The sequence below is a fragment of the Mesoplodon densirostris genome, chromosome 4 (genome assembly GCF_025265405.1).
Source record: "Mesoplodon densirostris isolate mMesDen1 chromosome 4, mMesDen1 primary haplotype, whole genome shotgun sequence".
Classification (NCBI taxonomy): Eukaryota; Metazoa; Chordata; class Mammalia; order Artiodactyla; family Ziphiidae; genus Mesoplodon; species Mesoplodon densirostris.
In genome coordinates, this window is record NC_082664.1 from 146,277,853 (window position 1) to 146,305,328 (window position 27,476).

General features: G+C 47.5%; 2 protein-coding genes across 3 annotated transcripts in view; one reads left to right on the top strand and one right to left on the bottom strand.

The window, feature by feature from the left end:
• The window catches only part of ABHD2 (abhydrolase domain containing 2, acylglycerol lipase), a 102,556-nt gene extending 94,736 nt beyond the window's left edge, over nucleotides 1–7,820 (top strand). For both annotated transcript variants that reach the window (XM_060097356.1, XM_060097355.1), the window contains one exon: nucleotides 1,730–7,820. In XM_060097356.1, coding sequence (XP_059953339.1) covers nucleotides 1,730–1,926 — 197 coding nt within the window. In that variant the 3' untranslated portion in view covers nucleotides 1,927–7,820. The remainder of the gene's footprint in view (nucleotides 1–1,729) is intronic.
• A 4,683-nt stretch (nucleotides 7,821–12,503) lies between these two features.
• Nucleotides 12,504–20,085, bottom strand: RLBP1 (retinaldehyde binding protein 1). Its single transcript, XM_060095314.1, has 7 exons — nucleotides 20,074–20,085; nucleotides 19,676–19,804; nucleotides 18,236–18,440; nucleotides 16,252–16,430; nucleotides 14,044–14,202; nucleotides 12,988–13,098; nucleotides 12,504–12,662 (listed from the first exon to the last, which is right to left on the bottom strand). The coding sequence occupies exons 1-7, from the start codon at nucleotides 20,083–20,085 to the stop codon at nucleotides 12,504–12,506; spliced, it is 954 nt and encodes a 317-aa protein (XP_059951297.1).
• Between the last annotated feature and the right edge of the window lie 7,391 nt (nucleotides 20,086–27,476).

A 27,476-nucleotide genomic window follows, 5' to 3' on the forward strand; every position in this document is an offset into this window, starting at 1 on the left:
GAATGTTATCTTGCCTCAGGCTTGCACGGCCTCACACCATGCTAGGTAGGAGCTATGGGAGAAACTAGAAAGAGGGTAACGGAAGGAAACACTTGGGTCACAATCTAAAGTTACTTTGCATTGTACCTAATCTCCTCCCTTCCCAGTCCTCTGTGATTACGTTTCCTCTTATAAATACCATATGTTAACCAGGGGGAAAAGGGGTACTTCTGATTGTCTCATGACCCCAAGTTAAAGAGTAGATAACATAGCAAGCAGATAAAGGACCCACGCCCAGACAGAGCTCCATTCTCTGCTCAGAGTGAATGCATGTGTCGCAGGTGCATTATGTGATAAAAAGCTATGTGTCAATCGTCTATCAAACCACAGGCTCCCTACACAAAAGCAGCCACGTGGGCTGCAGCAAGAGGAAGCAGCCATGCTGGTTTCCTTCTGCATATCTAAAGTAACATCCATAGCAGTAACGCTGTCACACAGAAACTTACAAAATAGCAGCCGAAAGGGAAGAATAAAGGGGGTCAGACAAGAAAAGAGCCCTTGCAGAGCCAGAAATGTGAGTGCCAGGAAGTGCCTCAGAGACCTGGAGCAGCCAGCAAGGGACCCGTTGTCACTTATGCCCCTGGGAAGAGAGATGCTCCCTGTGGTACCTGACTGTACCTGGCTGCCCATTTTGCACACATCTTCGGTAATGGCTTTACCAGGCCATGCGGGACTAACTTAAACGTGGACTCATAAAGTCAAGCTCCAGGTTAATAATTCTCAAATGGCCGTTTAGCATGTGCCATTGAGAGCTTGGCCGTCTTTTAATGCAACTTGCAGCTTTATGTTTTAGCCTTGAAAAATAAAGTTCTGTAATGGAAAATCATTGACTCCATTGAATTCATCTGGTTCTCTAGTAAATAAGAGTGTAAGTGTTATGAATCCCTCCTCAAAGCCTGGTCCCCACCAGTAGCATCGGCATCACCCGGGAGCTTGTCAGAAATACAGAATCTGGGGACTTCCCTGGTGGCGAAGTGGTTAAGACTCCACGCTCCCAATGCAGGGGGCCCGGGTTCCATGCCTGGTCGGGGAACTAGATCCTGCACACTGCAGCTAAGAGCCTGCATGCCACAACTAAAGATCCCACATGCCGCAACTAAGACCCAATGCAGCCAAATAAATAAATAAATATCTTTTAAAAAAAGAAATGCAGAATCTCAGCTCCTTCCCCAGGCCAGTTAAAGCCGAATCTGCATTTTAAGGCAGTCTCCCAGGTGATTTGGAGGTACTTGGCTGTACAATTAAGTCAGCTGGGGAGTTTTAGCAACACCAATGCCTAGGTCCTCCCTCTCACCTACCACCCCCCAACTCCACCCCCCCCACCCTCAAATCAGAATCTCATTGGTCTGGATGCAACATAGGGATCATAAAAAAAACCCAGGTGATTCTAATATGCAGCCAAGTTTGAGAACCACTTAGAGTTTTAAGGATCTCCTAAGGCGCTACCCATTCTGCTCCAAAGCCAAGCTGCTATTCCAAAACCTGCTAGGTCCCACCATCTTGCCTGCCCCCACCAAATCTCCCTCCTGCTTTGGTGAATGAGGCGGAGGGAGTAGAAATCAGATGCCCACTTAGGTGACACCTTTGCCTGTGGGGAAAGCCTGGGCCGCCCTAGCCAGTTCACTTTTGCACCTCCTGCCCTGGAGCTGGTCAGAGAACAGTGACTCACTCAGCTGCCTTTCTCCTGCAGAGAAACGGGAGAACGTCATGTTTGTGCTGCCCCTGCACGGGGGCCACCTGGGCTTCTTTGAGGGGTCTGTGCTGTTCCCCGAGCCCCTGACATGGATGGATAAGCTGGTGGTGGAGTACGCCAACGCCATTTGCCAGTGGGAACGTAACAAGTCGCAGTGCTCTGACACGGAACAGGTGGAGGCCGACCTGGAGTGAGGCAGCCCCCGGACTCTGGTGCGCGCCAGCTGCCCTGGTCACCGGCTGTTTCAGGTCTCCCATCTCCCTCAGTGACCTGGATCTGACCTCACACCATCAACGGGGACCACCCACTAGACACACCTTGAAGTAGGTGGCCATCCCTGGGAGCTCCAGGCAATTTTGTGCTTAGTTACTGGTTTTCTCCACTGCATTGTTAGCCATGGTGACAAGCAACAGAGTTTTCACCCTCCTGTCTGGTGTCAGCATCTGATTGCTTTCAAGCCAATTACATCCAGTTTCCCTATTAAAAATGTGTCTGAACAGCAATTTTGCTTTGCCAATCAGAAGGCTTTTCCCCAAGAGCAGTGAAGGATGTATGTTATTTTGTGGTGGTGTATGTGTCCTGACGTAGACCCTAAAAAGAGCCAATGCTGTAGATGCAGCTCAGCTTGGGAGCGGGGGACCCTGGGCCTCCCAGGCCAAGACTGTGGCCTCCTACATAGCAAAGAAAATTCCCTTGAGTCACAAACCAAGTTTCTCCCTCACTGTCCTCTAAGACAGTTTTCCCACAGGTTGCTTATGATGAGAGTTACCTGGGGCGCTTGTTACAAATTCAGCCTCCCAGGTCCCTCCGCTTGGAGAAGCTGTTTCAGTGGGTCTGGGAAGGGGCCTGGGGATTCTAATTTTTGACAAGTGCCCCAGGTGATTCTCCTCACCAGGCAAATTTGAGAAGCACGGTTGTGCAGAGCCTTTAAATTAGAAACATCTCGGTAGTTTGTGTTGTTGAAATTCGTAGTCAGAGTTATCTCTTAGATCCCAGGAGCCTCCAAAGCTGCAAGGCCTGTCGTGTACGGCTGCCCTGGTGCGATCGCTATGTGATGTCTCAGAAAGGGCTTGGGCTGGGGGTGAAGACTTCAGGCCATGCCTGACTCTGCCTCTCACTGGCTATATGACCCTGGAAAAGTCCCTTTGAACTTTTGTTTCTTCACCTGTAAAATGGGGGACTTGGGCCAGGTAGATTGCCGATATCGCTACCAGTTCTAAAGTTCAATGACAAACTCAGTTTACTGAGGTTTGAGAGAACACCTCTCCAGGGGAGCCTGAGAGCTATTCTAAGCATGTAGACGTCATCATTTGTCTTTCTTTTTTTTTCTGTCCCTCATTTCATATAAAGAGGGTTTTTTTTTTTTTGGTGTGTTTTTTTTTTAAAGCACTCAGTTATAATTTTATTTTTTTAACCCAGGTCTCTCTAACTCTGGCTTTTGATACCAAACAATTCAAAAGTTGGATCTGAGTTTGGAGAAATATCTTTCTAACTGAAGAGGGTGTGATTTTGAAACCAGATTTTGTAATGTAATAGCTCATATTTGTAGCGTGTTGGATAGATCTTTCCAGAGTGTTATCTTCTCAAATGAAAAGTAACTCTACATTTCAAGTACTCCTTTCCTCCAATCCTGTGGTACTTGAATATCTAAAATTCCTGCACTTTGAAAAATCAGCAGTTGCTATCTGGAACTAAACAGAATTACAAGTGAAATGACCTAGATACTTAAAAAAAAAAAAAAATTTCCCGGCTTCCTCTCCTTTGCTATAGGACAGACAGGAATGTAAATAGTGGGTCTGTATATGGATGTTTAAGGGGTAAAGGGAGCCACCTGAGGGCCTGGATGCAGCCCCTCATGGCCGCAGGTGGATGTAGTTTGGGCATCGGTCCAAGTCATGTGACAGTAACGTCTGTAACCTGAAGAAGTTGTTTTCTGACAATCACCAGATCATCCTAAATAATAACATCAAAAACAGCCGTATCTGAAGAGACTGAGACTTCTATGGTCTCGGCTTTGCTTCGGTACAATTTCTCCCACACACCAAATTCATCATTGTGACTTTCCCCCCAAGTTGTTACTTTTCAAATGCTTTTCTTTTTCATGTTCTTTTAGTACAAATTGGCACTTTATCATTTCCCCTCAATTTCGAAGCTAGTCTCTCCCCTCTGTTACTTTTTCCTCCAACCAACAACCACAGCTATAATCTAGAAGGTTCATGGTCATATATCCTGCTACAACCTTCATGTCTCAAGACCTTTTTTTGTGAAATTAGATGAACGAAGCAATAACTTAATAGGGTTGAATCACCATCCCAGGAAGCAAGAGGCTCCTTTTCATTTGCCTTAGGTCACATCCCTTGATCTATTCCGACAAAGTAGTGGCCAGGTACTAGCTCCATTCAGGAGGAGAAAACAGTCCTGTTGTCACACACTTGGTGGGGATGGGGGCAGAAGTCCTTGGAGCCTGGTGTGCACAGCAGTTCTGGTGGCCCACGGAGGAGAGGCAGGGCTCGGGGCACAGCCTTTGTTGCCACATAACCGGAATTTACCCCACGGGACTGTGGAGACCGCGTCCCAGCTGAAATCTTTTTAGTGTGTAACTCTGAATGGCACTTACATTCCATTTTGGCTCACATGAAATCAACTGAAGGCCTCTGTTCAAGCTTCAGGATCTCAGGCATGGAAATAAGAGTGTAACTGTGGCTATCTTACAGGAAAATTCTTGTTTGTCCCTGAATGAGAGCACAGAGGCATTGAATTTACAGAGATGCGAGCTCGCCTAATAAACAAGGGAGCAGCATTTTATATGTAGGTCAGCTTTTTCCTTCCTCCAGCTTTCCCTGCTTTTCGTTCGTTCCTGATGATAATGTGAGGGCTCTTCTTGCTACTGAGGTCCTCTTGGGCTAAAACAAGGCAGAATTTTCAAAGAGTATTTGAATATTATATTTTAAAATCAGGTTAAAAATACAATAAAATCAGGTTAAGGATATAAATTGCAGAGACCTAGACAGTTCTATCGCAGGAAGAACACGTTAAAAACCAAGCAGGGTGGGCTTCCCTAGTGGCGCAGTGGTTGAGAGTCCGCCTGCCGATGCAGGAGACACGGGTTCGTGCCCTGGTCTGGGAAGATCCCACATGCCGCGGAGCGGCTGGGCCCGTGAGCCATGGCCGCTGAGCCTGCGCGTCCGGAGCCTGTGCTCCGCAACGGGAGAGGCCACAACAGTGAGAGGCCCGCGTACCACAAAAAAAAAAAAAAAAAAAAAAAAAAAGACCAAGCAGGTTTTTAACAATTCTCTGGGTTGTTCTCCCTGCCTCTAAACAGTTTGAAGACAGTGATGAAGATCCCAGTCAAGTCAGGATTATCTGACTTGAAAAAATGGTCTCAAGTCTCCTTGATGCATTTATGTTAGTAGGGAGTTTAACAGACTTGAGGAAAACCTCTTACCTTCCCGCCCGTGAGTTTGCACCAGTGATTCCAGAGCAGAAGGAAGGCAGAAAGTTGTTTGTTGTCACTGTATTCTTTGAACCTCCCCGCAGCGTTTTACACATGAGAGTGGGCCTATATCTTGACATGGTGTTAGGGAACCAGGGTTTGGGAGACTTGGATTCTTGTCCTATCTCTAATTCACATTGGATTGTGGGCCATCACTTCACCTCTCCGAGCCCCAATTACCTCATCTTAGACCATCTCTAAGTCTACTTCATCCACTTACACGTCATTTGCCAGAACATTCCCACTGGCCTTCTTACAGCCTTTGCAAGTGGAAACAGATAAGTCAAGACTTCGGGCTTATCTTGAGGGGACTTGGAGAGAGGGAGCTACTGCATTCAGCCTTTGTTGGTGAAGACCCTTGGTTTTGCCCAAAGCCCTGTGTCTCTGACTGGCTTCTCTTCAGAGCCTCCGTTGTCATCTCAATATTCTTTCTGTACTGAGGGTGGTCTTATGACTGGGACAGGTGCTGACCGTTGGAACGAGGTGAATATCCCCATCCTTCTGTGTGACTTGGGCAAGCTTTGAGAATTCCCAGGGCAGAAACCCTTCCTGCTCAGACTTTCATTCTAAAACTACAGTCTTCATTAAAGCCGAACTTTCTGGGTAGCTGAGCTTATATGCCTGGCATCTGAATGAGAGCTCTCTTTGTCACTGTGTGGCTTGAGATCCGTTTTGCCAGCTCCGGGGAAACAATACGTGTGTTCTTGTTTGTGTTTGCTGGGCAAGCAGATGTCTGAGCTGTGAGAGGCTTTTCTTTTCCCATGGCATTGCTTCTGACTTAGCGCTAAAGTGAAGATCACTGAAACATCACGTTGAGTTGAAAACTCAGGTCTTTGTCGTCTAAGGCAGGACAGGAGAGTTATTAAGAAGCATTTCACTGCAGCATCCGCTCACAATATCATCTGGAATTGTCCTCTTTGCCCAGAAAGCCTTAACTTGCCTCTAGAATATCCCCTGGTGGTACAACACTATTGTGGCTTTGGAATTCAAATTATTCTGCTGTAGAAGTCTGAAGCAAAGCTCCAGCAAAACCGGAAAATGTCTCCATGTGGCCTGTACGCTCCTTATTACATTAGGTGTCCCCCACCCCTTGACAATAAGAGCAATCCAGAACTGGCCAAACACCTCATCTCTGACGCCTTTCTTCCTTCTTGGCCTCACTCTGTTTTTCAGAGCCACTTTGGATGCTTCAAAAAACCATGAAAAGTGGCCTGCCTTTGGTATTTAGAGGCCAAGCAATTGGGGGAAAGGTTTCCTTCTCCCCCCTGTTATCAAAGCAGAGGGAAGTGCCCCCTCTTCATAAACTAGGATTGCTTTTGCCAAATTGTATTTGAAGGGGAACGGGCCCGTACTCGCAGTGAGAACTGGGATGCTATCCAAAACTACAGCTGCTTCCTCTTGCCGGTGTCACTGCTACAACTGCCTCCGGACGCTGTAGCCCAGGCATCCCCCCGCAGTGGCCCTTGGAGGCAGGCTGCAGAGCCCAGCTCGCCAGCCATTCTCAGACCCCAGACGGTAGACAGCTGCCCCTTTTGAAGGAGTCAGCCCCCTACACACACCATGTTTTCTGAACCGTTTCTCCTAGCATGTATTGTGGGTAAAACATTCACCTATCTCTAATGAGTAAGCTGAAGTTAATCTCCAAGCAGTGAATTAAGTCCTTTAACTCGACTCCTGTCAGTTAGTAATAAAACCTATAACCTGCCGTCTCCCCGTCCTGGTCCCCATTAGCCAAGAAATCTGTCGCCGTAAGTTGGGGACAGTCCACGTATAGCACCTGCAGAAATACCCTTCATCTCAATAGGCATTCTCCTTCCAGACCACCCACATGGAGCAGCCAACAGTCACCTAGAATAATTGCTGAGCCCTCAGTCCTAGCGCCAGCCACTCCCTCCCAGTGGGTGGACCGAGTTCCTGGGTGTGGGAGTTAGGTTTGGTTTGGTTTTTGTTTTGGCCTCTTTAGTTTTCCTAAAGCACAAGTCCATGTAGAATCCTGTCACCTCTCCACACCAATTTCAGACGGTCTGGGTCTCTCCCACTGCCTCAGGAAGACCTTCACTGTACCTGAGCTTTTGACTTCTGCCACTGCAGCTGCCTTAGCGACATCAGGGGCTGGGGGCGTGGAGGGGGGAGCCAGTTTGCATCTCCCCCTTTCCTGGTTAGACTTCCATGAACCACATTCTTCTGTCGGCAGATCTGCTTCCAGATTGATTTTTGAGAACCATCACTTTCACATTCCTAATTTTTGTTTGTTTTGTTTGATTTTTTTTTTTTTGGACTTTCTGAAACTTCAAATGCTGCCCTAAAGATAATGTATTTTTGAGTTTGTGTTCTGAAAGCCTCCGTGCTGGTGGATTGGGGGTGGGGGAGGCGGAATACAGGATCCTCCAGCACTGAGGTGTTTAAGATTTGCAACTAGCAATGCAATTTTTTCTAAATATGAGGATATTTACCTTTATTAAGAAATTATACTAAACAGTGGTGTCCTTGATCATTTTATGTTCTCATATTACTTTTGGTTCTGTTTTGATTCTGTGTGGTGGTAAACAAAGATCATTACAAACAAAAACTGTAATTTTGTTATCTTTGATTCAATGGAATTTCTTTACTTAAAAAAATAAAAGACTAAAAATGTGGCGTGGCTGTGCGTCCTTTGTAGTGGAGATTTTCTATCTAAAAGGATTCTTCCTGTGTCTTCACCGAAGCAGGAGCTTGAAAGAAATGGGCAAAACACCAAGTTCTCATCACAACTGATTTTAACCCAGCCTTGCAAATACCAAAGAAATGAGCAGCCCACAGGTGTCTTTACAAGCCCATCCTCTCCAGGAAGAAAGCCAAGGCCTGGGAAGAGTGAGATATCAGCATTTTAAATACTTGCTCTATAAAGTGAACCATGTAGACAGAATGTAAGGTGAGATGTAAATGGTGGTTGCCACGCATGAGTCCCATCCTTTTCTAATAGTGTTCTTTGAGAAGACTGGGTGAACGTGACCTAAATTAAGGTTATACTGGGTTGGTTGAGTAATGGTGGTGTTTTCTTCTTCTTTGCATCTGTCTGAAACCAAGCTAAGGGTCTCCAAGGGCCAAGCCCTGGCCCAGCCAGGAGAGTTGTGCCAGTGCGTGCTCCCCCCACCCCAGGGACCTTGCACTCAGAGTTTTCTTCCCTCCTTGGCCATGCAAAACCTTTGACAAGCTAAGTGGGGTGGGGAGTGTTGGTTTTGGAGGACATGCATTAACGAGGCCTAAAAATGCCCAAAATCGAATTCCAAAGTGTATCCCTTCCTGGTAAGCAAGCTTCTCCCCCAGCACCGACCCCACCGCCCCACTTCCTATCACCCACAAAATAGCCAGGCTACTTTGATCCAAGAAAACTAACTTGCAAAGAATACTACCTATGAAAAGTACCACATGAAAGAGATTTCAGGTCCAGGGTGTTAGGCAGATCGATGCCAACAGCTTGCCAATGTGGTCAGCGCACAGCTGTGCCTCTCCTGATTCTACCCTATAGATTTGTTCTAGGTGACATTTATCTACAATCACTCGCTGACCCAAGGGTGCTGTCTTTTTTATTATACCTTCCAATAACAGGCCTCTCAGCTCTAGCTCTATAGGGAGTACTTTCCCATGTTAAGGACCAAACACCTAACTGGATGGCCCTCCAGCTGTATGACAGCCTCCCTCCTCATTTCTGTCTTGGTGTATCTCCCGCTTAGAGGGGGTCACATGTAGCTGAGTGGTTAGGACAACCTTACCGGCAGTTTAGCCTTGAACTGCTCAATCTCTCCCAAAGAAAAGTTAAACCTCTCTCTCTCTCTGTGGCTATGTGCACCCAGGACTTATATTTGATTCGTGCTGTCTACCCCATTTGGAATTACCCCAGCATCTCTACTGAAGACCGTTTGGTTTCCCCTTAAAGTTATTTCCTCCTTTATCTGATGATGTTGGTGAAATTGACCTGGAATGAATGAAGCTCTAATTCCATGGTTCCTCTTCCCCACCTCTACCTACATTTCCTCTATCCCCAGGAATAAACATTTGAGACAATGCATTGGTAGTAACAGAGCCAAGGGATTTGGAGCCAGAGTTGCTGGGTTAGGGTCCCATCCAGGCCACTTCCTAGCTCTGTGACCCTGATCAGTATTGGACCTTCGATTTTCCTTTTTCTTTTTTTTTTTTAACCCCTAAGATGCGAATAATTTTAATAAGAATGCCTGTCTCTAGATATTGAGAGAATCAAATAAAATAATGTTTTTCAAAGTGTTATGTTGAGCAGTCCCCTCCTGGGACCACACTTTGAGTAGTAAGTCTCTCTGGTATCCCGTGAGCTTCCAGACCCTGCACTGCTAAGCTTCCTCAACACCAGAGCCACGCCCACCATTGAAAGTGGGATAAAAGGTGGTCCAGTTCACCCTGAAGGTGACTCTTCAGCTCTTTTCCTGGTTGACTTAAGACCTGGGCATCCCTCTTCCAGGAAGACTTTGCCAGGATACCAGGGAGCATTGGCCTCCTACAGCATCCCTTAGGTAAACTCGAGGCTCTAAGCAGTGACCAGTCTTGCTCAAAGGCTCTCTGAAGCTGATGGCCCATTTCCCTACTGAGACTTCCATCCACACCTTAACAAATGCTTCCATCTGCTAACAGATAGTATTTCCCCGAAGGGCCACATGATGCATCGCTGTGACTTCCCAACTTTTGCTATGCTCAAATTACTTTCACATGCAGAACCCCTTGCCTCATCCCAGACGTCTCCAGAAAGGAAGATGTTCTGAGCAGCAAGTGGTTGCCGTGAAAGTCATGCTTTGTTGTCCCCCTTCCTATTTGCTGGCTTTCAAGAGTATTTTACTGTCCCCCTTCCTCTCTCATTAATGCGGGGGTGTGGCCACTTGTAGGAATACAGCATATGTAGGCAGCTCGGATTCTGTGAGACTGAGCACATCAGATTTTAACATTAACATTCGTGGTCTTCAGGCACCTGCTCCCAAAGGCGGCACCACCTTCCTGGCAAGGTCTGGCTTGGCCTGCCCCTGGCTAGTCTGTCCCTGGGCATGGAGGGGCAGTACCACGGCACGGCCAGCAGAGGGTGGTGGCAGCCCACGGTCAGAACCGACTCGCTGGGTCCCAACCCTATAGCTTCTTCCTCAGAAAGCCCCTGGGCTTTTATATCAAACCCTCCCTAAGCTAAGGCCCTAGCCCTGCTGCCTTTAGGAGGGACACCGGCATCCGTTTGGATTTGAGTAAGACAAAGCTGCCCCAAGAGCCTCTGCCTGCAGTTTTTCCCATATCCTAATCTCATTTATAAATTAGAGCTCCCACAAATCAGAGGGTGGGACTAGGAGGGCTCCTGGCAATTAGGGGCCAGGGGAAAGATGGGAGTCATCCAAGTGGAATCAGCCACTGTTTTCCTCAAAGTTGGGACACAACTCTTTTACCTAACAATTATAAGTGTATCTTGAAAGTTTAAAAAAATGCTCATTCCTTTAATTTTTAAAACTCAGCCTCATCCCTGCTCCCACTCCACCAACACCTGTACTGTCGACTCACCAATACCCTCTATCTTGGCAAACGCAAGTCCCCATTCTCTTATCACTTGCCCCCTCAGCAGCATGTTTGTGCCCTCACACTTGAAATACCTTCTTAGCTGCAGATGTTCTAGGAGATCTCTCGGGGTGAGGCTGCTGAGCCCCCTTCAACCATAGACCTCCACTCTTTTTAGGCTTAATACTAGAGTTCCATGTAAGGTTTGATTTGGAAAAGCTTCAAGTTTCAAAGGATTTAAAGAAGGGTTTGGGAGAAATCCTCACTGGTCAGCCACTCACAATAATTTTCTATGATTCCTCCTCCAGCTCTGAAGTCGTATGTATATCATTCATGAACATAGATTGTTGACTGTGAATGTCATAGAGAAGGAAATTACTTGGGTGATGAGCATACACTGCAAACCCTAGAAATGAAAGAAAAGGTATAAGAAGTAAATGCATATATATGTACAGTCACATATATATGTACATGTACATAGCCACACTGGAAAACGAGAAAGAGAATTCAGTGGTTCAGATTAATTCCTAAAGGAGTGAAAGCAAACTGCATTGGATGGAACCCACAGCCCAGGAAACAGCTGAAGGTCCTGCCCCAAAAGGTGGGTGCAGCACCAAGGGTGCTTTATGCCCAGAAGGAGGCAAGAGCAGAGAAGTCTTGGGATGATTATCAGGGTACCTAGTGGAGGCAGCCAGGCCAGTTGACCCTCACCCACCACCATGAGCCAGACAACAGGAACAAGTGTCTGCCTCCACTGGGAAAGTCAGTGTAGGATCTTGGGAAAAGAATCTGTCAGTGCCTATAAGCCCCATGCCCAGAAGAAGCCAGGCCTTCCCCAAGACAGAGCAGCATGCCCAGCACACACTCAAAAGTCACCAGACACTTGAGGAAAGCCAACTGCACAGAAAGGAAAGCCTTTATATTTGTCTAAATATGCAGAGCTTGAAAGTAGAAGTTCATTTCTAGAAGGTGTCTTGAGACTGAAGACAAAGAAGAGTGTTCACTGTATAACTTGAGGACTGGGAGAGTGCTCAGAGAAGATACCATCTGTAAATCTATGTAAAACCATCCGTTGAGGCAAGGGGTCTGGAGGAGAGAGCTTTGGTGGAGAGACCCCACAGACAGAAGGAGGGGGACACAACTGCCACCCTTGAAGGAAGTCCAAGCTCCTGACTACCACTGCATACATCAGACTGCACCTGACTGAGGGGGACCAGACCACCCCAAAATGGAGCTACTTCAAGCCTGCTTCCACCCTGGAATTACACGTGGAAAACGTTTCACCTGCCTACCAGCCACCAAGATCACTATACTTGCCAGATCATTTTCACTTATATTCCCCCTCTCTTATCTTCTTTTTTATGTTTTTAGGGGTGGGAGAGACTTTTAAAGCAGCCTCCTTGCCTATTTTCACAGACCCTAAATAGCAAAACTATTACAAAGAAAATCACTGAGAAGCTTGATTAGAGTCTTTGACACTCAACCCCACACAGATCTCTGTCCTAAAGCTTCAGAGGCAGTAGGAGTATAAATGCCCTCACTTCTTCTTGCTCAAGGGAATTCCCCTGCTTTTTTATTGCCCCCCAGCTTGGGAGGAGGGTGACACCTGAGCTCACCCAAGCTTAGGAAGGTTCAGAGGAACCACAGTCACCCCAGGCAGCCCTTTTCCCAGCCTTCTGAGTCCAGGGCAGCTGAGGAGAGGCCCAGGGACACTAACTACAGGTCGGATGGCAGGGGATGTTCTCAGAAGGCTGTGTTCTCAGCTTGGGCCCGGGGACCAAAGAGCTGTTCAGCAACGACTTTGCCGTCATACTTGGGCAGTGTGCCCCCAAAGTCGGAGGGCAGGATGTCCTCGTTGAACTCCTGGTAGAAGCTGGAGAGGTCTTCTCCATGAACAAAGACCTGCAGGGAAGCAGAGGAGACAGAGCTGAGCAAAGGGTGTCCCCTTAGGATGAGGGCTGGGGGGAGAAGAGGGACAGGAGGACAAAGGCACACATGCCATCTCTGCCTGGTGATGGCCTTCTCAGAAGTCCTCCTTGTTGTGCTGTCTGTGGGATCCACTTGGCTCAGAACCTTGGTACAGAGCCTGAGGAGGGCTCAGGTGGGGTGTCCTCCTCCTCCACCATCATCCCTCTTGTCTCCTGAACCCTTTCCTGCTACAACCCCGTTCACTCACTCACACACCAGACGATCACCGGGCACCTTCCCTGCGTGGCCACGCACTCACCCTCTGGAGCAATTTGCTCTTCAAGAAGGGCTTGACCACGTTGTAGGTCGTGGTGAAGTACCACGGCTGGTGGATGAAGTGGATGGCTTTGAACCGGGCTGGGAAGGAATCCTGCAGGGACAGACAGCACCCCACCACATGGCCCCATGACCTCAGAGGTTCCCACTTACTCTCCCACTGCCTCTCCCCATGACAAGAGGACAGAGTTGTCAGCACTCGGTTGCCCCAGAGGATAGCCCACTGAAGGTTCCATCCCCAGGCCAGCAGCTGGGGAGCCCTGGCTTCACTGCAGCTCCAAACTGAAGAAAGGATGCCCCAGAGGCCACGCAACCCAGCCCTCATCCTGCGGATGCACAAAACCTTGTAATTAGGTGGAATAAGGAAATGAAATGGTAGCCTTGCTTAGTTTTCAGGTGACCAAGGTTTTTCAAATCCACTTGACTGCTGAGCAGACTGCAAACTATTATAGAGCAGAGGTACACTATTGTCATGCCTCATTGTCCTTTGTCCCCTCCCATGACTCCCACCTCCCATCTCTCCTTTCCAAGGCAAAGCAGATTTAAGATTAGATTAGCTCTAAGAAAGGACTTCTGACACATCAGTATATAGGAGTGAGTTGTCAGGAGCATTAATGATACCTCTTTCTCAGGATAAATTCACATCCAGAGGGAGGCAGCATGACATATGTAGACAGAGAATGGGATTCTAGGTCAGAAGGTGTAGGTTCAAGTCCCGCCTCTGCCACTTGATAGCTGTGTGACCTTGAGAAGTCACTCAAATCTCTGAGCCTAGATTTCCAGGTTTGTAAAACGAAGCAGGGAAGCAGGGAGAGAATGCTTTTAAGGAGTTAATGAATTAATGAATGTGAACACGTGGCAAACTGTTGATCACCACGAAGTGTTTGTGGCTGGGGCTGTGATTGTCATTGCTCTTTTGGGCACTAGGCGGCTGTCTTCTCAGGTCCCTGCCAGCATCATTAAACCGGGAAACCCGGCCCAGCCTCCCAGCCTTCCCACCCGTAAGAGGCTCCTGCAGGACAGGGTTCTGTGGCCTCACCTGGAGCATGTCCACCATCTTCCTGAGATCTGAAGCCCGAAGTCCAGCAGCCTGCTGCATGGTAAAGCCCTTGAAGTTCTCAATGATGCAAAAGCCATTAATTTGAGTTTCCTCATTCTCCAGTAGCTTCTCCAGGATGAAACAGTATGCCTGCAAGATCTTGGGCACAACGTGAACAGGCTGTAAGATCCAACCCACAAAGACAGTTAAGACTCAAGGTCCTAACGGGAGAGCTAACTGGTATACCCCTTCCCAGAGGTAATTTGTCACAGGCTTTGAGCTGGGACAGTCCACCTCTGTGAATGTATGCCAAGAAAATAATCTTCAATGTCATATCCACGGTTAGATGCCAGAGTGTTTATCCTTGTACCCCTATAATAGTGGAACAACCTAAATGTCCAGCAATAAGGGACTGGTGAAATTATGGTGTATTCATGCCATGGAGTATTCTAGAACGGTGATATATAAGACTAATGATACAGAAGGATATCCATTCATGGTATATTATTGTAGAGTACAATCCCATTTTTATAAGAAAAAATGTGTACGTCTGTGTGCATATGCGTTCACATATGTTTCTAGGTTTCTAGAAAAAATAGGCTGGAAAGATGTCAGTGGTAGAAATCTCTGGGTAGTAGAATTGTGGATGATTTTAAATTTGTGATTTTTTTTGGTATTTTCTAAAATGAGTAGACATCACTTATGTAACAAGAAAAAATATTTGTTAAGTCTCTTCCTTACCATACGTAGGTATGCCTCAGTCCTAAAGCCAGTATCTTATTCAGTAGCAAACACTACAGGCATCCCTAATATGATCAGGAACAAGGTAAGCATGTTCAACTCTGTGTTGGAAGTAGTGGCCTATTCAACTATTCAACTCTGTGTTGGAAGTAGTGGCCAGTGCATCCAAGTTTTTTTTTTTTTTTTTTAATCAAGGGTATAAGAACTAGAAGAGGAAAAGAAAAAATGTCCCCCATTTACAGATAATATGATAGTATTCTTAGAAAATCTGAGAGAGTCATTTATATGAGTAACATAAATAACAGAAGAATTCAGTAAAAATACCAGGATACGAAATTAACATACAAAACCAATAATCTTCATAGATACAAAAAATAACCAAGTAGGAGATATAATGGCAGAGAAAGTCCCACCTATAGCAACAATAAAATAAATACTTACTACAAATTTATTGACAAACATGCCTAAGGTTTGAAAACTTTAAAACACTCCTGGAAGCTCAAAATGTAAAAGGGAAGGCATCCCTTTTTTGTGGATAGTACCACTGGCCATGGATGTTGCATTCATAAAGATGCTGATTCTCTCCAAGTTTGTTATCTACATTAATGTTATACCAATAAAAATCTCCTGACATTTCTCCTAGAGCCTAATAAATTAATTCTAAAGTTCATAAGGAAAGGTAAACATGCAAGAATAGCTAGAAAAGCCCTGAAAAAGAGGAGCATTAAGGACAGAACTGATCCCAACAGATATTAAACATTCTATACCATCTCTATAATTTAAACAGTGTGATATTGGAGCATGAAAAGACAGACCAATGGCACAGAATAGAAAGTCCAGAAATAGATCCAAACACATATGAAGATGCAGAATATGATAAAGATGGCATCTCAAGCCACTGGGGAAAACGATGGACTTTTAATTTAAATAAATGGTGTTGCGACAACTAGGCAGCATTTTCTAAAATGAGTTTGTACTTTTTTTTAAGGCCTGGTGGCACATGCCAAAGTTCTCCCAAGATAAACCCTAGTTCCCCCACTAGGACAGCTCTCTTAAAGGCCTGACAAGTGAAATCATATATATATATATATATATATATATATATATATATATATATATATATATATATATATATATAGTCTGTGTCGCTCTCAGCTTTCAGCATTTGGCAGGGCTGATCCCAGCTCATGGCCCACAGCTGTCACTCCCACTTGGCAGGGGTACCAGGGGGCAGCCGTGTACTGGCCAGTGGGCCCTGCCTTCAAAGCTGCTGGGTTTTCCAGCTGCCATGGCACATCCTAGGACTTCTCCTCCTGCCGGGAAAGGGCCTGGTGCCATGAGCTACTGGCCATTCCCCCACAAACCTCGCCTCCTGGGGAGCCAGGAATGAGGGTCCAATAGAGGCCACGTTTGGAGGAGGGAGCCCAGCCCAGGGGATGGGAGGGAGCCAGGCAAATCCCCACTGACCTCATCAAAGGTGATTTCTTCAGAGTCCCAGTTCTCAATATTGAAGAGCATGACCACTCGGCCATACTTGTCCCGACTGGAGAGGACACCAGGGTAGCCAGCCTCGACAGTGCAGCGGACAGCCTCCAGGGACAGGCTGTCGAAGAGCTCTGGGTACTGCAGCCGGAAGTTCACATAGCCTGGCAGAGGGGGAGCAGAAGAGGCCCCTCAGGGAGCCAGCACATCCTGGGGTGGCACATGGTGGGCATCCAGAGACCCAAAGGCTCCTGCCTGGCTCCTCCACCTACAAGCTATGTGTAACCCAGCAGGACACTCAACCTTTCTGTGCCCCATATTACCTCTCCAAAAAATAGGATGATAATATTGGCCTATCTCACCAAATTGCTGTGGTAATCAAACAAGATTCCAGGTACGAATGAATGAGTAAACTGTAAAAACACAAGATGTAATCCTAAATCTAAGGACAATTACTATTTGGTATTTTTCTCTTTCCCAAGGGTAGAGGCACAGGTTTCTCAGTTGGGCACAGGTTTAGGTGAGTGGGGGTGGGGTGGGGAAATGACCCCCAGATAAAACCCAAGGCAGGAAACAGAGGCCCCCTCTGACTCCAGCGGCACTCCCACCACCCACTAACCCCACCCTGACTCATCCCGAACAGGTCCCCACCTATCTGCGATCGTCTCTTCCACCAAACCCCAGAGGGACCAGGCCCAGAGGAGGCTTGGGGAGGCATTTGCCAAGGGAAAGCCACTGACCTCCTCGCTGCTCCTCCAACACTCCAGGCCCGTTCCCACCACCTAGTCTTTTTTTTTTTTTTTGCGGTACGCGGGCCTCTCACTGTTGTGGCTTCTCCCGTTGCGGAGCACAGGCTCCGGATGCGCAGGCTCAGCGGCCATGGCTCATGGGTCTATCCGCTCCGCGGCATGTGGGATCTTCCCGGACCGGGGCACGAACCCGTGTCCCCTGCATCGGCAGGCAGACTCTCAACCACTGCGCCACCAGGGAAGCCCCCGCCACCTAGTCTTCATCTTGCTGTACCCTCTGCCCTACTGCTCTTTCCCCAGGCATCTCATTTCCTTCGAGTTTTTCTTTAAGAGTTCTCTTTGCACTGGAGCCTTCCTAGCCTCTTTACCTAAAACTCCGACCCCTCAGTCCTTTATATCCACCTTCTTTATTTTTCTCTGTATATTTTTATTTTATTTGTCTGGTTTATTATTTCCACCATTAGACTATAAGACCCACGAGGGCCGGCAGTTCTTGTCTGCTTTGTTCTCTGCCACATCCTTTGGCCTAAAACAGCGGTTGGCAAAGCAGAGAATTACCATTTGCGGAAGGAAGGAAGAAGTAAGGAGAATCATCAGGCTGCATAGGGCCTGCTCAGACACCCCTTCCCTCCACCAGCACCAAGGACTTGATTTCCTTAAGACACTGGTCTTCATACCGTGGGCATGGCCAGGACGGTTCTGTCCTTGGGACTCACCCCCAGGGCTGGCACCATCTTCAATTCTACTATGCGTGAGGTTTGGGTACCTAAGGGGAGTCAAGCTCATACCCACCTTCCCTGCAGTGCTCCAGAGCCAAAACCTAGGCTGGGCGGGTGGGGAAGGGGAGAGCAGGGGTGAGAGAGGAAACTACCCCAATTTGGGCACCCAATCTGGGTGACTCAGTTCTGCTCATTGAGACTCAGGAGAGTGGAGAGGCGGGGCCAGACCTCTAGGAATCTGGTCCTGTCAGACTCATCCATTCATTGTCAGAGCTGAAAGGGATCTTGAAGGCTATTTAGTTCACACACCCATTTTACAGGTAAGGAAAAGGAGGCTCAGAGAGAGTGACTTGCACGGCACAGGGAATAGGAGGGAAGTGAAGGAGTCGGTCTCAGTGCCTTGGTGAGGGTCAATGCCCTCCTCGTGACCTTCCCCCCTTCCCCCCTCACTCCCCACCCCCCGCAGCCTTCCCAGGGCCACCCATCCTGCGCAGGCCTCACCTCTGAGCAGCTCATAGGCTCGGCCCACGTGGAATTTGCGCGCGCGGATGAAACGCAGGAAGAAGGCGCTGTCCTTTCCCTGCACCCTCTCCGCCACGGCCACGGCCAGCTCCTGCCCGGAGGCTGCTTCCCCCTGCACCAGCTCCTGCAGCTCCCGAACCGCCTCCTCCCGGGTCTCCTCCCTCTCATTCAGCTCGTCCTTGGCCTGGAACAGGGGTGGGGTGCAGGCACGGGGTCAGGTAGGCGTGGGTGCGGGAGGCTCTTCCAGGTGCCAGACAGGCTGAGGGGCAGAGGTCGCGGCAGCTGGGGCCATCGCTGCTCTGCCCACAGGGGCAGCTTCTGCACTGGCAGCACCTCAGACTGCCAATTACATTTGGAGAAAATTAGGTCAAACTTTCATCCTGGGTGTGTTTGAGGAGACAGCCAGAGAGCTAAACGTTTCTAATCACAACAGCCTACTGGAGCCCTGACTTAGCACACTGCTGAGTCCTTTAGATACATTATGTTTTTAAATCTTTGCCACAATCCGTCACAGGAAGGTTGTCATCTTATCCCCATTTCTCAGGGTGAGCAGACTGAGGCTGATAGAGGTCAAGGTATTCTTGACCAAGGTCACCCAGATAAAAAGGGGTGAAGCTGAAACTCTTACTCAGGTTGGACTTTTAATCGCTTCACTCTGCTGCCTCCCAGGCTCATTTCTGACCTTTCCAAAATCAAAGATACCCGGCAGTTGGCAGCCTGTCCTCTGCCTCCTGTTCCTCCCCTTGGCTGAGCCTGGAGAACTCCTCAGCGTTCCAGGGGCAGCTCTTTCCTTGGACGGCATGAGGGGGAAAGGCAGGTCTGGGGGACCTCAGAGCACTTTTCCCTTGAGACGCCCAGGGAGCAGAGATGGAAGCCAGGAGCCCGGGTCCAGCTTAACCCCAAGACAGCTCTGCCACCCTCCACAGAGCACAGTCTGATAAACTGAACTGGTCCAACAACTTCCTTTCATAGGTACAGAAAGCAAAACCCAAAGAGGGAAAGAAGTTTGCTCAAGGTCACACAGCAAGTTGGAAGTCGGTCTGGTATTAGAACTCAGGCCTTTTCCTGTCCAATGTGGGCAACAGTTGGATCCCTGTTCTCCAAGGCCATTGCAAACCAATGTTCCTCACATCTGAGTCTAGGATGATCCCTGGTCCAGAAGCCCTCGGTCTTGGCATTGGTTTCAGGGAACACTGTTGGTGCCATAGTCTTGGAATAGGCTGGCCTGGACATCTGGTCACCCCAACTGCTGCCATGGCCCTGACCTTCAGAATAGTCCCTAGAACAAGCCAGTCCTTTAGGTCCAGAATGACCTGGAGAGCTGGTGCTGGACCCTTTCTACAGGAGAGAGGATGCTATCAACATTCCCCCTTGTTGCCTCTCTACCCTGTCCCTCTGCACACCCCGGGGTCACCTCACCTTCTGCAAGGTGTGGCGGGGCAGCTGGCTGCACTGGCCAAAGACAGGTCCATGGTCTTTGGTTGTAAGCCGCTCCAGTTGGGCACGGAGCTCCTGTTCCTCTTCAGGGACCATGCGGAATGTGCCCGCCTGGGCAGAGAGAAGTCAGGAAAAGACAGGAAGAGACCCCCAGCAACCTGAGCAAGCCAGTCAACTGGGTCTGCTCAGACCCTAAACTAGTGCTTTTGCCCAAGGTCACCGTTGAGCTTCCTCCCTTTGGGTGGGGTCAGGGACCGCAGAGAGGTTGTAGGGGTGAATGCCCATAACCCTGAGCAGACCAGATGACAGAGAAACAGGAAGGGAGAAAGGGAAGGAGGGAAGGTGGATGGAGGGGAGCCCCAGGGCACAGGGGTACTCACCCCCTCTGACATGCTGCCTCTGGAAGACTCGGAGTGCTCGGAAAAAGAAAGACCCCGCTTCTTCTGTCCTGGCCTCTCCAGGCAGCCTCCTTCCTAGGAGAGGAAGTCAGGGCTGCAGTGGTATGGAGAAACCGTTCTGTTATTGTCTTAGAACAGTGGATCTCATACTTTTGAGTGCTCAGAATCACGTGGGGCATTTGTTAGAAATGCAGATGCCTGGGCCCTGCACCTGTGATTCTGACTCAGGAGGTCTGAACTGGGGCCCGGGCATCTATACTTTAAAACAGCACTCCCGGTGGCTCCGAAGAAGGTGGTTCTTGGGCTACACTTTGGGAAACACCCCTTTGAGAAGGAACACACACAAAAATACCTCAAACCTCAGTTCTTAAGATGAGTTGGCCCAGCCAGGGAAAAACTAGGATCAGCCTCCATTCTCAGTTACATGATCACTGCAGGATAAGGTAATCCGTCCTCCCATTTGTGGCCCTCCTTTTCCAGCCCAAAGGGGCACCTCAGAAACTTCCCAGCCTAGTGGATGGCCCCGTTCCAGTGAATTAACTCTCCAGAGGGGTGATAGCTAGTTACATAACCATAACTGCGTGCGTGTTCTGTGCCTTGTGATGCGCTATTTTCAAATCCATTGTCCGGGAGCCAGCATTATTATTCCCATTCTACATGGGAGGAAACAGGCCCAGGAGAGTAAGTGACTTGGCCAAGGTCACACAGCCCGCAATAGCCAGGGATCTGGACTTAAGACCAAGCTGTGAACTTTCCATCAGCGTCAAGAGGCAGCCTGTTGTGGCAAAAGTTAGACCTGGGTTCGAATTCTCTCTTCCATTTGCAAGCTTTGTGATTTAACCTGTATCTTGGCTGTCCCCTGTAAAAGGGAGATGGAAGTTTATGAGGATTTAATTAAATAATGAACACAGAAGCAGTGCCTGCCCACCAGAACCAATTTCATCCACTGCACACATGACAGCACACTGAGTATTTTTGGAGACAACTCTTCTATTTCCAGATTTTCTCCTCTCCTACCTGAATGTCCCCAGACCCGTCACCACCCTGCTCCTGCCTCTGACCAGTTTTCCGTTGGTCAGTTCTGTCATCTGTTCACTGTTGATTAGTAAGCAGAGGTGGGACTTGAACCTATGTCTGCCTGAGACCAAGACTTGCTTTGACACCTAGAGCCAAGACATCTCCAGGCAAACTCCCTAGGAGAGCTGGTGTCACAGAAAACCCTTTAGGGTCAGAGAGAACCAGGTTTGAATCAGGCTTTGGCATTTACCACCCATATGAGCTAGGGTGGTAGGTTATTTAACCTTTCTGAGCCTCAGTTTCCTCATCTGCAAATTGGGGATAATAACCACACCTACCAAATAGAGTTGTAATGAAGATCCTATCATTTCTGTAGGGTATCTAGCACAGTGTTTTGCTCTAAAACATAGTTCCCCTTCCCTTTCTTAGCATTATATTGATCATTACCCCAACTTGCACAGAGAAACCTAGAGGATGCCAGGGAATATCTGAGGATCTCCCATTTCCTGCCTCTCCCACTCCACAGACCCAGCAGAGCAGGGAGGTTCTGGGGGCTGTCATCCACCAACAGGAATAAAATCTAAGTCAGCTTTCTAGCAGGTAGACTTCCAAATATACAGGCATATATACAAGACAGACTGAAATACAGACAAAGTCCCTTGGATTTTGCTGGAACAGAAAGGGAGCGGCTGACAGAACTCCCTGAGCAAAGGGCTCAGACAGGAGAGACAGTGGCTAGACACCCCCAGCCAGTTAGGCAGCTCATCAGGACAAGATCCTAGATCTTAGAAATGGAGGGTTAAAGTCAGTACAGCAACTCTTTTTAAAATATGCCCAATCTACTAACTCTGATTTTTTAAATATTGATTTATGAGCTGTATACAAGAAAATATACCCACCCCTCACTCCATGTGGAGGCTGTTCCCTGCCATCTAGGGTTGCCAGTTAAAATACAGAATGCCCAATTACATGTGAGTTTCAGATGAGCAAAAGTTTTTTTGAAGTGTTTAAGTATGTGCCATACAAATTTGGGACATACTTATATTAAAAAAGTATTTGTTGTTCATCTGAAATTCACATTTGACTGGGTGTCCTATATTTTTATTTGCTACGTCTGCCATCAGGTTGGTCTGGCTCAACCTGAAAAATGGCTGGCTGGTTTCAGTTTTTGAGCAGCCTGAGATGTGGTCTCCCCACTGCTGACTCCTCACCCTAGTCCTGGGCTTCCTGGCCCAGCCAGGCCCCTGCTACTGACTTACCTGCCAAGTCAGCAGCTCCTCCTTGGGACACCTGGTGCCTGTGTCCTCCAGGGCCTGGAGGTTGCCTCCTCTGGGGGCGTGGTCCAGTCAGCAGGTTGGAATTAGTGTGTCACAAGGAACTTCTCACGGCCCACAGTTTCCCGTTAAATCAGGCTCACAGGGAGGCCCAGATTGGGGCAAGTGATGCACCAGGGGGGAGCGGGGATCAGCCTGGGCCTGGCTGGAGCCACCTCAAAGCCCTCCTTTGTGTGCGTCTGCTCCAGAGTTCCTGCTCAGCCATGTGGAAGCCGGGCTGTGGGGATGGGATCTGGGCCAGCCCCATACGCTTCTCCCCGTCCTCTCTCTCATCGCAGGGAGGTCTGAGAAAGCACACCCCTGGGTAAGACATGCTCAAGATGGAGGGAAATTTTAAATGTGATTGTAGATGAAATGGCAGCTGTGGAGAATCCTGGCCTGTCACCCTCTCCCTGAGCCCAGCAGGGCCTGGCGTGGTCGGGCAGTGAGTGAGGCCAGCTGGGAAACGGAGCTGGTTAAGATTGAGTGCGGAAAGGACAAGACAGGCTGACCCACTTTTAGGCTGTGGGGTGCAGTGATAGGAGCCTGCTTGGGCACCAGACTGCCCACTTTTATATCCTAACTCTGTCACCTTCTAGCTGTGAGACGTGACTTCACAACTCAGTGACTCCGTTTCCTCCTCTGAGAAGTGGGAATAATGAGAGGAAGTCCTATCTCCCAGCATCTCAGATGGGACTGTATTTTGTTGTTTGTTGTTGTTTACTTTTGTTTTGGGTTTTTTTTTTGGCCTCACCGCGTGGCAAATTGGGATCTTAGTTCCCTGACCAGGGATCAAACCTGAGCCCCCTGCAGTGGAAGCATGGAGTCTTAACCACTGGACCGCCAGGGAAGTCCCAGAATGTGACTGTATTCGGAGATAGGGTCTTCAAGAGGTAATTAAGGTAAAATGAGGTCATCAGGGTGGGCCCTGATCCAATATGACTGGTATCCTTACAAGAAGAGGGAATTTGGACGCAGACAGTTACAGAGGGAAGACGATGTGAAGACACAGGAAGAAGGCACCGTCTACAAGCCAAGGAGAAGGGTCTCAGAAGAAAGCAGCCCTGCTGACACCTTTACCTTGGACTTCTAACCTTCAGAATTGTGAGAAAATGAATTTCTGTTGTTTAAGCCACTCAGTCTGTAGTACCTTGTTACAGCAGCTTTAGCAAACTGATGTAAGCGTGCTGTTGGATTTTTTTCCCAGGTATTTCACAGAATGTGAGGCTCATGGGAGATAATGGAGGTGGAGGTGAGGGCTCAGGCTCCCCACAGGAAGGAACTATGGAGGCCCCAGAAGAGGCTTCGTCAAGCTGGGCGATGGACTCTAGCACAAAGAACGCTCCTGTGCACCGAGAACACCTTCGAGTTGATGGCACAGCCCCGACGGAAGTGAGCTACTGTTCCCAGAGATTTTCAGGATGCTGGCAGGCCGCGAGGCCCTGTTTAAGGAGCAGAGCTTTCTATGACATTCCTCTGCTCACAGTTTTTCTCTGCCTCTGCCCTGCCCTTCCCCCCTCCCAAGAGTCACGTTCATGTCCAGTCTCTCTGGCTGGAACAATAGTGCCAGTGTGTGAGCGGAGACGCTGCCCTCATTGGCCCAGACACCTGTGCAGGCCACATTGGCAGACTATGTGGGCTCCCTGGCTCTCTCTGCCAGGCTGGAGGTAGGGAGGGAGGGGGCTTGCATTTGCTGTGCCCCCCATTCTGTACAGTGGCAAGAGCCTTACCAGTGTTATCTCATCCAGTCCTTTCAGATGTGAAGTAGAGAGTAAATTCCCCCTTTCCAGAGAATAGGGAACTAGAGTCAGAGAGGTGAGGAGACCTGCCCAAAGCCACACAGCTGGTAAAGAGTCAAGTCCTGGTCTCTCTAAAGCCCTCTCATTATTCAATGCACAAGGCTGCCCCCTTCTCCAGAAGCAAGAGCGACACAGGTGTGACTGCCCAGGGAAGTCACACCTGCCCCTTGGCTGCTGGGGAAGGTGACATTGCCTCACCTTCCTGGGAGCAGCTTCAGGGGGCAAGAGTCTGGTCATTGCCATTCCCTCTTGGCCAGTACTAATACTCCTGGGCCAGGGAGGACCCCAAGGGTTGCCTGGGCCTCAACCCCTCCTTTGAGAGATGGGAAAACCCAAGTCAAGGAACATTCTGCATCTTCCTTAAAATTACACAATGGTATTGAGTGTCCCGACTAGCATGGGCTGACCCACAGGGCTGGCAGCCACCTCGTGCTCTAAAAAGCTCCAGTTCCTCTGGGAGGCATGCTCATTCCATGAAAAAGAGTCTTCCGTGTGGCAGTGGGGGAGTGAGAGGTGTCAGAGATTAAAGTAATGAGGAGTAGAACAATAAAATCAATCTGTATGCTTGTTGAAAGAGTATTTTCTAACTAAATAGGTTTAACAATATGAGGAAAAACCAGTTGGCGCTTTCAGATGGGAAGTTGGCTTTAGCTCCCCACCACTAAAGAAAAAGATGTAAGTGTTTGCTATGGACTGAATGTGTCTCCCACCAGATTCTTATGTCGAAGCCCTAACCACCAATGTGTTGGTATTAAGAGGTGGGTCTTCTGGAAGGTGACTAGATTTAGATAAGGTCATGAGGGTGGGGTCCTCATGATGGAATTAGTGCCATTATTAGAAGAGGAAGAGACACCAGACTCTCTCCACATGAACACATGGAGAAAGGCCTCATGAGCACACAATGAGAAATCTGGCCATCTGCAAGCCTGGAAGAGGGTCCTGACCATGCTAGTCACCTGATCTTGTGCTTCCAGCCTCCAGAACTGTGAGAAAATAAGTGTCTCTTGTTTAAACCACCCAGTCTATGGTATATTTTTATGGCAGTATTTATAGGAAGGAAGCCGTAGAAAGGGAGAGGTTAAAGACTAAGGTCAGAGAGGGGTAAGTGATAGTAAGTAAGGTTCTTGGTGAGAAGATGGAACAGAGAGGGAGTCATTGCTCCAGCAGAAGTACCAGCCTTGGCTGGGTTGGTCGAACACTCTCCCATTGCTACAGAAAGCTAAAGAGAAGAATTTGTGCAGATGACAGTGAGTTTAAAGGTTTGGTGTAAAGTTAAGGTCATCTGCTGTGAGTAAAGGAGGAGATAGGAAAGTTTGAAATAATTCTCATGAAGAAAAAAAAAAGGTTAAACTTACTAGAGAAGATTGGCTGTGTTGAAGGCTTGAGATTGGTTACAATGACTTCTTTTTTTCAAACTGAAGTATAGTAGATTTACTATGTTGTATTAGTTTCAGGTGTATAGCACAGGGATTCAGTTATATATATCAATATATTATATATAATATATATATTATATATGTATTATTTTTCAGATTCTTTTCCCTTATAAGTTATTACAAAATATTGAGTATAGTTCCCTGTGCTATACAGTAGGTCCCTTTGGTTATCTATTTTATATATAACAGTGGGTATATGTTAATTCCAAACTCCTAATTTATCCCTCCTGCATCTTTCCCCTTTGGTAACCATAAGTTTGTTTTCTATGTCTATGGATCTATTTTTGTTTTGTAAATAAGTTCATTTGTGTCTTTTTTTTTTTAGATGCCACATATGAGTGGTATCTTATGATATTTGTCTTTCTCTGTCTGGCTTACTTCACTTAGTATGATAATCTCTAGGTCCATCCACGTTGCTGCAAATGATATTATTTCATTCTTTTTTTAATGGCTGGGTAATATTCCACTGTGTGTGTGTATACATACATATATATATATATACCATATCTTCTTTATCCATTCATCTGTCGATGGACATTTAGGTTGCTTCCATGTCTTGGCTATTGTAAATAGTGCTGCAGTGAACATTGGGGTGCATGTATCTTTTTTTTGTAACATCTTTATTGGAGTATAACTGCTTTACAATGGTGTGTTAGTTTCTGCTGTATAACAAAGTGAATCAGCTATACATATACATACATCCCCATATCTCCTCCCTCTGTCTCTCCCTCCCACCCTCCCTATCCCATCCCTCTAGGGGGACAAAAAGCACAGAACTGATCTCCCTGTGCTATGCGGCTGCTTCCCACTAGCTATCTATTTTACATTTGATAGTGTATATATGTCCATGCCACTCTCTCACTTCGTCCCAGCTTAACCATCCCCCTCCCCATGTCCTCAAGTCCATTCTCTATGTCTGTGTCTTTACTCCTGTCCTGCCCCTAGCTTCTTCAGAACCTTTTTTTTTTTTTTAGATTCCATATATATGTGTTAGCATACGGTATTTGTTTTTCTCTTTCTGACTTACTTCACTCTGTATGACAGTCTCTAGGTCCAACCACCTCACTACAAATAACTCAATTTCATTTCTTTTTATGGCTGAGTAATATTTCATTGTATACATGTGCCACATCTTCTTTATCCATTCCTCTGTCAATGGACACTTAGGTTGCTTCCATGTCCTGGCTATTGTAAATAGAGCTGCAGTGAACATTTTGGTACATGACTCTTTTTGAATTATGGTTTTCTCAGGGTATATGCCCAGTAGTGGGATTGCTGGGTCATATGGTAGTTCTATTTTTAGTTTTTTGAGGAACTTCCATACTGTTCTCCATAGTGGTTGTATCAATTTACATTCCCACCAACAGTGCAAGAGGGTTCCCTTTTCTCCACACCCTCTCCAGCATTTATTGTTTGTAGATTTTTTGATGATGGCCATTCTGACCAGTGTCAGGTGATTCCTCATTGTAGTTTTGATTTGCATTTCTCTAATGATTAGTGATGTTGAGCATCCTTTCATGTGTTTGTTGGCTATCTGTATATCTTCTTTGGAGAAATGTCTATTTAGGTCTTCTGCCCATTTTTGGATTGGGTTGTTTGTTTTTTTGATATTGAGCTGCAGGAGCTGCTTGTATATTTTGGAGATTAATCCTCTGTCAGTTGCTTCATTTACAAATATTTTCTCCCATTCTGAGGGTTGCCTTTTTGTCTTGTTTATGGCTTCCTTTGCTGTGCAAAAGCTTTTAAGTTTCATTAGGTCCCATTTGTTTATGTCTGTTTTTATTTCCATTTCTCTAGGAGGTGGCTCAAAAAGGATCTTG

What these genes read in the sequence shown, in the direction of transcription:
- RLBP1 (XM_060095314.1), bottom strand. An exon ending in CCCGCCACACCTTGCAGAAG is followed by an intron (nt 18,441 to 19,675) that starts GTGAGGTGACCC and finishes CCCCTGTTCCAG; the next exon opens with GCCAAGGACGAGCTGAATGA. An exon ending in AGAGCAAATTGCTCCAGAGG is followed by an intron (nt 12,663 to 12,987) that starts GTGAGTGCGTGG and finishes GCTTCCCTGCAG; the next exon opens with GTCTTTGTTCATGGAGAAGA.